This window comes from Podarcis melisellensis (genome assembly GCF_964234715.1).
Source record: "Podarcis melisellensis genome assembly, chromosome: 4".
Classification (NCBI taxonomy): domain Eukaryota; kingdom Metazoa; phylum Chordata; class Lepidosauria; order Squamata; family Lacertidae; genus Podarcis; species Podarcis melisellensis.
Window position 1 is genome coordinate 58806660 of NC_138531.1, and position 11552 is coordinate 58818211.

General features: G+C 38.1%; 1 protein-coding gene across 1 annotated transcript in view; it reads left to right on the plus strand.

Moving 5' to 3' along the window:
* Positions 1–11552, plus strand: part of SAMSN1 (SAM domain, SH3 domain and nuclear localization signals 1) — a 46445-nt gene that overhangs the window by 18554 nt on the left and 16339 nt on the right. Inside the window, exons 6-9 of the mRNA XM_081909124.1 lie at positions 789–865; positions 2689–2751; positions 9534–9660; positions 10245–10624. Coding sequence (XP_081765250.1) covers positions 789–865; positions 2689–2751; positions 9534–9660; positions 10245–10624 — 647 coding nt within the window. The remainder of the gene's footprint in view (positions 1–788; positions 866–2688; positions 2752–9533; positions 9661–10244; positions 10625–11552) is intronic.

The following is an 11552-nucleotide window of genomic DNA, read 5'->3' on the forward strand; positions in this document are numbered from 1 at the left end:
ATCACAATACATAGATGGCTGTTGGAATTCTGTTTTGAGGCTCGCAATTTTGCAGGCTTTGCCTAGAGCTAGCTAGTAAACAGATCAAAAGTCTAATGCTAACCAAGTTTGTTCAGATGCATGCAAGTACATGGGACTGCTACTTTACTGATCCACAAATTAGGCATGAATGAGTTTAAGTCCAAGTATACCAGCTTAAGTAGCTGGGACAGACTGGGACAGTAAAGATGTTCCCACTATGGAAAGCAGCATGGAAGTAAAAACAAAAACAAAAACCTTCACAAGAACTTTGCTTCATGAAAATCTTGATTTCAAACAGTAAAAACTCATTATTATGATTAGAGAAAATTTTGAAAGTGCTTCCCGTGTGTGTGTTTTTATATATATATATGAAAGACAATATGTGTTTATCCTACAGTCAAAGAGCATAAATATTCTGACCTCCTAGGTGTCTGGTGTACTCTAAGTTTCCCCATCACCACAGCTATTTTAAATGTCTTCAGCATACCAAGTGGCAATGAATATTTTTAAAGCTGACAGGATGTTATAAGGGAAGGGAAGAAGCCCAGAGAACACAGGAAATAAGACTGAAAGCTTAAAAAAAGAAAGAACAACTCCAATTTTCCTACTGTGGTAAAAATATATCTCTGTGTTTCCTACCATGTTTCTGTTATATTTGTATATGTTACTCATTCTATTTTCAATGAAAATGTATTGCACAAACTTTAATTAGGTTCTTCGGGATAATAATCTTTGTACTTTTCTAATTCCTCCCCACCTCCGGACAGAAATGAATGAAGATTTTCTTATCGGAGAAAGGTTTCATTTACTACAAGGAACAAGAATAGAGGAAACTACATGTCAGGTAACTGTGAAACTGTAGCAGAACTTGGGCAATAGAAATACCTGCCTGAAGTTCTTTCTAGACTGGGCTGCAAAATGGATCCCACGTGTCTGTAGGCTTGGCTGGATTTTATTTTTTTTATCAGCCTGCTCTCTGACTAAGGACTGCTAATGGAATCCCTGCCACAACATCCCCGTTGAGCCACCCTGCCACCCTTCTTGGAGGGTCATGCATAATTTTTCTGGCGTTCTCAAACAAATGGGCCTGCCAAATCATTAAAGTTGGTGGTTCTCTTTTGGTCTGTGGTGGTTGAGCAACTCATGCTGGCTATGCTTATAAGCTTTTATAATAGATGCTCATTCATACAGTCTACATTAGTCAGATCATGAGCTTCCTGGTGGTCACAAGCACTCCGACAGGTTAGGGGAAGAGCTGTAAGTCAGTGGTAGAACATCTGATGCAGAAGACCAAGTTTCAATCCCTGGCATTTCCAAGTAGGTCTAGGAGAGGACCTTCTCTAGAGATCCACTGCCAATTAGTGTAGACAATACTGAGCTAGATGAACGTACAGGGCAGCCTTGTATGTTCTTGCCAACCTCCTGGACCAGATATGTATCTCCTGTAATTGCTTCACTTAAGGAGAAAATAATCTCATGTGGGGAGCAAGCGTATTTAGAGTAATTTCCCCCCCCCCACTCTTTTTAATAAATGCGGCCAGGAAATTGCTTCAAGACAGGTTCCTATGAACGTATCACAATCACACTAGGTTTGTGTATCTGGTGAACTAAGTAAAGAATGAAAGTTTGAGTATCTCTCTTAATTTGTTTTTATTCAGTGGGTTATTGGTTTTTTTATATATGACCCATAAGGGTTTAATGCTTTGTAGCACACGCAAACACATAACTAGGCTGCCATTAAATTAGTATTGTGAAATTTTATTCGGCACAGACCTATCCTAAGTGCTTTGATCAATCTAGCCAGCTCCAGTTTGGTGTATGTGTCCAGAATGTTTCTCAATTTTTATAAACATATACTGTGTCTCCAGGCACTTGTCTTCAAAAGACTACATTAATTAACCCACTAGTATGAGCAATTAAAGAAGCCTGACCCTTGGGCTTGTGCATAATAATATAAAGGTAATTAATGATTCATCAGTTGCTGAACACTGAAGAACTAGAAGACACAGCAGAAATAGGTGTTCCTAATGATGCTGTTGTTATTGATATCTCAGAAATCCGTGAACAAATTAAAAGGAACCAAAGGAAGTTCCCTTATCAATGGGCAAGCAAGTTGCTACACAATTATATCTCTCAACCGGTGTGTTACAACTTGTGGTTGGTTTTGAGTGAGACAAACCTAGGTTTGCACATAACGCTAGGCCAAACCATGGCATAGCTCCGGATGATGTGGAAGTAGCAGCTCTGAGGGAGAAGAAAAGTGGCCATAATTTTCTAAATGCAAACCATTTATTCATTTATACTAGGCCATTAGTGTTACATGTGAACTAGGCCTTTATGTCATTGAGAAGCAATTCAAGATGCTGTAAGTCAGCCTGGGAGAGCTATGCCCCCCAAGGGTAGCATCTATATTGTTTTATGAATGAAGTTTGAGTCCCAATGTTAATTTTGGCTTGCTTCTTCTTCTTGGACAGTTCTTACTTGGCAACAGAGAACTTTGTGGGGGGCTTCACAGCCAATCAACTGATTTTAAGTCTACCTCATTGGTATTATTGATACCTTTTATTTTAAATGCATTCTGCATAGCCCAATTGTTTTCATGATATATCTACATGGTGCTGTTGCAATTCCTGTTGTTGACATTTTGTTTACCCTTTTGTGGCCAAGGTAATGACATTTGAACAGTGGATTCCACCTCAGAACCATGTCCCAAGTGCATCCAGTGATACAGTAAGAGAGATTCCATAATTTATATTCCTTTTTCGTTTTGGCTGAATTATACATTGGCTGCAGTGTTTTCAAAGGCCTTCTTTGACTAAATGAACATGCAGAACATTATAGAAGCAAACCCTTTTAGATCTATGTCTTTGTGCCCTCACACTGATTTGCCAGCCAAAGTTGAGTGTGCCTCAATAGTATTTGCGCCTGGTGAGATTTTAGGAGATCAGGTTGCCCCCATTTCGCCTTATCTACAAGGACTCTGATAAGAAAAAAGTTTATTAAAAATGTGTGCTAGTCAAATGCTGACCAATGTAGCTAACTGGTAGCATCAGGACAACTAAGATAATGCAGTGTTTAGATTATGGAGAGAAAGATGGAGAGCGGAATTAAGCTTAGAAGCCCCATACCTGACACTCCCCAATTTTGACCAAAACGCAGCCCTGCGCCCTTCTAGATGCATGAAGAACCAGGCAGAAAATCAGGCAGAGGGCATTCTCAGTAGTGGTGCCTGCCCTGTGGAACACCCTCCCATCAGATGTCAAGAAAATAAACAACTATCTGACTTTAAAAGACATGTGAAAGCAGCCCTGTTTAGGGAAGTTTTAATGTGTAATGTTTTATCATGTTTTTAATATTCTGTTGGGAGCTGTCCAGAGTGGCTGGGGAAACCCAGTCAGACAGATGCGGTATAATATATTATTATTATTATTATTATTATTATTATTATTATTATTATTATTACCTATTCATATAGGCACATGCTTGAGTGACTCAAAAGAAAGACAGAAATAGGTTTATTTGTCCCAGATATAAATATATTTAAGTTTTATTCATTCCTTTTCACACGCAACCTCCCTCCTTCCTGTTCAAGTAGTTGATATTTTCCCTACCTCCACATAGCAGTGTGATGCTCTGAAACTGTTTCAGATCCTGTTTCTGATAAGTTGCTGTGGTCATGAAGCCCCAGAACGTTTAGTGCTTATCCTTAATCAAAGCAAAAAAGAAAACTCCAAAGCTTTCATTAGTACAGTTTGCATCAGTAAAATATAACTACTGCATTTATTGTTCTGCTTACATGACTTTTGCTAACATAAAACTCTCCCCCTCTCCACAGTAACTGCTCTTAAAACAAAGAGGATTACACTTCATCCATTAGCAAAATTGTTTGAGTAGATTATATTCCCGTTTTACTTTGAGACACTCAACTATCCACCCCTCAAATAAAATACAAGTTCAGACCTCAGTTCAAAATTCATAGCAATGTTATTCTCAGTTAATACCGGTAATTAGAGTTGGACACGTTGTCTGCTAAACAATCCACTTGACTTTGGTAGGTTTGCTTCTGGCTAAAATGTGATGATTTCTGTGTTGTCAGCTAAGAAGCCATTTCACTGATAATTATCCCCATTGCTTTTTGGTGGAGTGGTACCCACCAAAGTACTGCACAGTGGCTTGAATCTATTTGCTGCATGAACAGATGGAACATCCATTAATGGCAGGACTCCAGCTGCTCAGGAAAGGACCCCTTCTGCATTTTGAAGTCTCATTCTGTGAATGGAATGGCATTATAATCTCAAGCATGTCTGACCCAAGCAAGTGGTTTTGATATTTTAAATGAACATGCAACTTCCCCCAGATGCAGACTTTTGCATCTCCTGTTAAGATGACTGCGAATGAAATTAGATTTTCTATTCCAATTCCACACACTCAAACATAACTTGGGTTGCGTCAACATGCACCAGCTGAGGATGGCATCAAATAAAATTAAATCCAATGCAAAACTATAGACTGCTTTTTATTTTTCAAATAGAGTTCTGATGATAAGTTCTCAGATATGTAAAATCATTCTTCTATTTCAGGGGGTCATGCTTGGTTCAGCATATTCAGTAATGTTATATTGCATCTCCGGATCCTATTATTTTGTAATCTCTTCTCCATTACATTTTCCCTATTCTACAAACCTGCCAGTTCCTCATATGATTTGTGTACTCTGAAATCTATGGTTAGGTTGAAGAACCATTTGTTTCAGAACTCTTCCATTAGCTTACTCAAAAATGTAGTGTATTACATATTTATTCTAGTAAAATATCATATTCCTAGGGTAAGGTACTCTGTGAAAATACCCTTTACCAGCCTAGTAATGGTATTCCACACATTTGTAACAGAAATGTTGTTGTTGTTGTTTAGTCGTTTAGTCGTGTCCGACTCTTCGTGACCCCATGGACCAGAGTACGCCAGGCACATGCCTGTTGTCTTTGTCCATGCAGTTTTCTTGGTAGGGATACTGGAGTGGCTTGCTGGTTCCTACTCCAGATGGATCACGTTTGGTCAAAACTCTCCACTATGACCTGTCCATCCTGGGTGGCCCTGCACGGCATAGCTCATAGCTTCTCTGAATTATTCAAGCCCCTTCGCTATGGCAAGGCAGTGATCCATGAAGGAATGTAACAGAAATACTAGTACTTAAAGGGACTTTTAAACTACAATCCAACAGTTGATGAGCATAAAATAGCTGCCAAATGGAAACACATATCTTTCTCTCTTTCGTTGTTGTATTTGTTAGTTGCCCTATAACCTGAGTTATTGAATCATTTAAAAAAAAACAGAAACAGAGAATTCATAAAATACAAACACATGTATACTTAAAAAACCACAAAAAAACCCAGGCGCCTAAACCTGGTTCCAGAGCACCAAAATAACATAACAGAGCAAAAACACATCCATCCTAACCACCATAGAAACAGACTCCAAAGTGTTAAGATCAATGTTTTAAGTATTAAGGTAAAGTCAAGGGAGAATAAAGAAGACTTTCCTTGATGCCAGCAAAATATTAATGAATATGCTAGGCAAGCTTTTCTGGGGAGAATGTTCAATAACTAGGAAGCCACCATGAAAAAGGCCCTCTCCCTTCTTGCCCTCCCTCTGAACTTCAGGTTTGGGAGACACTCATAGAAAGGGCTCTGTAGATTACCTGAGGGTTCAGGGAAGGGTATATATGAGAAAAGGCAATACATTAGATACTGCTGGTCCTAAGTAGTGCAGGATGTTATAGGTTAAACCCAGCACTATGAGTTGGACCTAAAAACAGCTTGGGAACAGACTTGGTGCACATACTTCCTACATACCTTTTGAAGGAGTGAGTTTTATGACAATAGAGGATGTGTTCACATTACTGCTTACTGTGGCTCCAGAGTGCTCCTACCACTGTTTTTTAAAGCCAGGTTCACATGACATTAGCCACACTCCATCTGCATCCTGTAGCATTTAGAAAAATACTCCTCTTTGATTAGGTTTTTCTCAAACCAGTTTTCCATTGCGGTGTGAACCGTTCATGGTTCCGTCGTGGTGTGAACAGTTCAGGCTGCTTTTGCGCATGTGCAAATGAAAGCATCGCTGACCTGCAGTTTGGTGCATGCAAATAAATAACTGGTTGAAGATATTTCCAGTCCTGCTCTGCTATCAACAGCAGTGGAAAAAAGCTACTTGAAAATGCAGCAAGAGGAAATGATCTTGCAGTGTTTTAAGCCACTAATGCAAACATAGCCACAAAAAAGAAAAAACCACCTCACCAGTGTCGAGCTGCTGCACCACAAATGGTTGAGTGTAGCACTAATAGCTATGTGCCAAGTGGTTCTGTATAACAGCCTTTACTATCTGAATTATTGCGAAAACAGCTTGTCTGGTTTGGATTTGATTTTTTTTTTTAATAATTTTTATTCATTTTTCAAACACATAATAAAAAACAAACACAACACAAAACAAAAACATACAAAACATTAAACATATAAAATTTCATATCCTTACTTTCCTACACCTTCTTTCCTCCGACTTCCCCATACCTCCCTTTCACTGCATCCTTATTCTGCGATTCTTTAGCAACCCTTTAGTCAATTTGTCTATTAGTTTCCCTTTCATTAAATTTCCTTAAACTTATTAGTTACAGCTGTAATTCTCTACTTCTTGCCCCTTGACATCTTAACACTCCTCAATTTTACAACAGTTTTTAAGATATATTTTGAATTTCTTCCAGTCCTCTTCCACTGTCTCTTTCCCCTGGTCTCGGATTCTGCCGGTCATCTCTGCCAGTCCCATAAAGTCTATCACCTTTGTCTGCCATTCTTCCAGAGTAGGTAGTTCTTGCATCTTCCAATACTTTGCCAGAAGAATTCTTGCTGCTGTGGTAGCGTACATAAAAAAAGTCCTATCGTTCTTTGGCACCAATTGGCCAACCATGCCCAGGAGAAAAGCCTCAGGTTTCTTAGGAAAAGTCCTCTTAAGGACTTTCTTAATTTCATTATAGATCATTTCCCAATAGGCTTTAATCTTCGGGCAGGTCCACCAAAGGTGGTAAAAGGTACCTTCAGTCTCATTACATTTCCAGCATTTATTATTGGGCAGATGGTAAATTTTTGCGAGCTTGACTGGGGTCATGTACCACCTGTAAATCATTTTCATTATGTTTTCTTTTAAGGCATTACATGCCGTAAATTTAACACCGGTGGTCCATAACTGTTCCCAGTCAGCAAACATAATATCATGACCGATATCTTGTGCCCATTTAATCATAGCTGATTTCACTGTTTCGTCCTGTGTATTCCATTTCAACAGCAAGTTATACATTCTTGACAAATTCTTAGTATTGGGTTCTAACAGTTCTGTTTCTAATTTTGACCTCTCCTTCTGAAATCCTATTTTCCTGTCCTGCTTAAATGTCTCATTTATCTGATGGTAATGTAACCAATCTCGAACTTTGAACTTTAATTTCTCATAACTCTGAAGTTTAAGCTTCTCACCATCTTGTTCTAGGATTTCACAGTATTTTGGCCAATTAGAATCCATATTAAGTTTTTTCACCGCCTTAGCTTCCATTGGTGACAGCCACCTGGGAGTCTTACTTTCCAACAAGTCTTTATATCGAGTCCAAACATTATATAATGCTTTCCTGACAATATGGTTTTTAAAACTTTTATACACCTTTGCCTTGTCATACCATAGATATGCGTGCCAACCAAAATTATTATCATACTCCTCCAAGTCCAAAATGTCTGTGTCTTCAAGAAGTAACCATTGTTTCAACCAGCAAAAAGCTGCTGATTCATAATAGTCTTAAGTCCAGCAGGGCAAAGCCCCCTCTATCTTTTGCGTCAGTTAAAATCTTAAATTTTATTCTGGGCTTTTTGCCCTGCCAGACAAATTTAGATATGTCTTTCTGCCACTTCTTGAAACAGTCCATCTTGTCCAAAATCTGTAAGGTCTGAAATAAGAATAACATTCTAGGCAATACATTCATCTTAATAACAGCAATTCGGCCTAACAAGGAAAGTCTCAACCTAGACCATATTTCTAGATCTTTCTTTACTTCTGTCCAACATTTTTCATAATTGTCTTTAAATAAGTTCACATTCTTAGATGTTAAGTTCACCCCCAGGTATTTCACTTTTTCGTTATTTCCAAACCTGTTTCACTCTGAAATCTCTCTTTTTCTTCCATTGTTAAATTTTTTTCCAGCACTTTCGTTTTCTGTTTGTTCAGTTTAAATCCTGCTACTTGACCAAATATCTCAATTAATTCTAATACTCTTTTGGTACTAGTGTCTGGCTGTTGCAAAGTTAACACTAGGTCATCTGCAAATGCCCTTAACTTGTAATTTTTGACTCCGACCTGAATACCTTTAACCAACTGGTCCCTTCTAATCATATTTAACAAAACCTCCAGGACTGATATAAAAAGTAAAGTATTGGGCATCCCTGTCGTGTACCTTTTTCTATTGGTATTTCCTCCGTTACCACATTGTTTAGATTAGTTTGGATTTGAGATCTATTTGCAGGCATAAACAGAGAACCAATTGGAGTTTCCCACCCATTCTTTTTCTTATTCTATGGAAGATAGGCCTACTGGTAGCAAAAATCAATATAGCCAGTTCTGAACCAATACCCCTCTGGCCACCTAGTCCTAAGAACTCAAAAGTAGAGAATAGGCATTGCCATCATACCTTGCTTCTGTACTGCTATGTCTAGCAGCTGTCAATAAGTAATAATGAATGAGTCTCACATGGCATAGCACTTTTTATGTTCTTATATACAGTGAAATACTACAAGTTCCATAATCACAGCTAATGCATCCTTACATATTTTCCTTTCTTTTTCTTTCACAAAGAAAGAAGCTCACAAGTTATATACTTGTGGCTGATTTAATTAATATTTTTGTAGCACCTTTGAGAACACTTCAGAGTCAATTTGTAGCTTGTAAAAAAAATTACACTGTATTTCTTTGCTTCTTGGGAGAGAGGTTGCCATTAATTTTTGAAGGCCAAAGGCTGACTATCTCCACCATAACTTCTGTCTTCTTTCAAAGCCACATACTGCTTGAAACCTGAGAAGAGGTAGTGCAGTCAGTCCATGAACACTATTATTGAGGGATCTTCAGACACATGAGAAAGACTCCTGTCTGCTGCTAGTTAGTGTAGACAATATTTGATTAGGTCAACTAGTAGTCTGATGCAGTAGAAGCTATGATGTTTGGAAAGCCAGGAAAATGTGCATAGAACAAAGACTCATGGAAATTCAACCTTTTCCATGAGACTATTTTTCAAGTTGTCCTTCAAGCAATCATGCCGCTATTGCATCAGTCAGCTGACTGATTTAATTAATATTTTTGTAGCACGTTTGAGAACACCTCAGAGTCACTTTGGAGCTTGCAAAAAAAAATTACACTGTATTTCTTTGCTTCTTGGGAGAGAGGGAAACAAACATTTCAATGTGTTTTGACCATATATTTCTTTTCTACTCTAGGTTGCAGAATCTGATGAAAATAAAGCTGAAACAGTGGGAACTTTAAAACGGTTGCAGAAATTAGTGCAAACTAAGAAAGCCAGTATACACAGTTTGGATGACATCAAACATGTTTTAATACCTCTCAGTAAGTAAAAGGATACCTTTTGAGTCTATATATGCTTGCGCTTATTTCAGTTTTCTATGTAGGTTCAGAGAATGAGTACCAAAGTAGGTAAATTATGCAGAAAAATATTATTCCCTCATTTATTTAAATTAAATATGTCCTGGGGAGACTATAGTGTCTTCTGAGTAAGCTGAAAGAATCTATGAATTGTGAGATCAGTAGGAAGTTAGAGACTTCCTTGCTTCAACAGAATGTCTGCAAACTGGTTCAGACAATACCTCAAGAGTTAATGCAGCTCATCATGTGAAACATGCGCACTATCCCCACCTCTGCTGGCTTCACTCACCCATGTGGGGATAGACCATTCAAATGTGGCCATCTCTGCATAAAATCTTAGGTGCGTAGGTCATAATTGTGGGGTCAGTTTCTTAGATCAACTCTTACAAATATCCTATACTTTATACCAAGTGTGTGTTAATAGTTCCACAAGTTCGGTACAGAATTGCCCGCATCCCAATATTTCTATGTGTCTTTGGGGAAGGGTGGGAAGATAAAACACTATTTCAAACCACAGTTTCATTTATTTATTTTTAAACTTTTTAAAGATCCACCGCCACAAGATGTATATGTCTCTGAAGATGAGGATGAAGCTCCAACATCATGTATGAAATTAACCAAATCCCAGGACAAGAAAGTATTGAGAGAGAATACAAGGCGAAAGGATGAAGCTGAGACGAGAACAGGCCTTCTATCAACTTCCTTGGGCAGATCTTATACTTCCAGACTAAGCAACTTAGGAAATATTTCCATCCGTTCAGAAACTGAATTTCAACTCTGGAGTGACTGGAAACCTTTTCCTGATAACCAGCTGTGCCCCTGTGATTTCCTGATTACAAGGATAGAGGAGTGGGAAAAATGTACTTGTTGCTCTCACCAGCCCCGTCTTACTTCCTCTCTCACGGACGTTGATCTCCCAGATTCATGGGTAAGTTGCTTTCCTCCCAAATATTTAACTCAGCTATAAAGACTTGTTGGGTTACGTCTGGCAGTTATTTTAGTCTACCTGTGACATGGCTGAAGCATCCAAAAGAATAGTGATAGAAAAATCCTGAAAGATAAATCTGATCCAAACCTGACGTTGCCTTTATTCATTCCCATAATTGTCGTGACAGATGATCCCAGTCACCTACTCATTATAGTCCTGTCAAATTGTTAAGTAGTGCTAATATGTCTGTAGCAACTGTAGGTTTATGAAAGTTAGGTTCTGATGGTTCAGAATTTGTTCTGGAGGAACTACCCTTGTCTCAATTCAAAATGGATTCACACATCAGAGAAGGTTGGGGGGGGGAGGGAGAGAGATTGAAAAGTTCATAGATTTCTCTCCTGGCTTGAATTATCACCACATGCACTGATAGTGCTGTGCATATACCCATTATCATATTGACCCTTAGGAAACTGTTGTTAGTTTTAGCTACATCCACAACATAGCACTTGAAATTCAACTAGATCTGGATGGGCAACATTAACAATGTTAAATTTCTGCAAGAAAGAATAATAAGAATTAATTTACCACCAAACAAAAGTCTACTTGGTTAGATGATCTGGTCACATTATTCACAGCAAATAACAAACGCTTAGTCAGGGCAGATGGCTTTGGGTACACACATGACACATGCAGAATGTCATTTTACATTCTGAGACATAGAATAACTTCTAGAGAGAATAATGTTCAATTTTTGTTACACCTGAGCATTATGAGATGGACAAATTTGGATTTTGAACTGGATATTATTATTGTTTTATTAATAATATTTATTTGTTGTTGTTTTTTCAGAAAAATGACTCAAACATCAATGTAAAAACAAACATTAAAACTAAGTATAAGAATACAACTACAAAGCTCTTAGATTTCA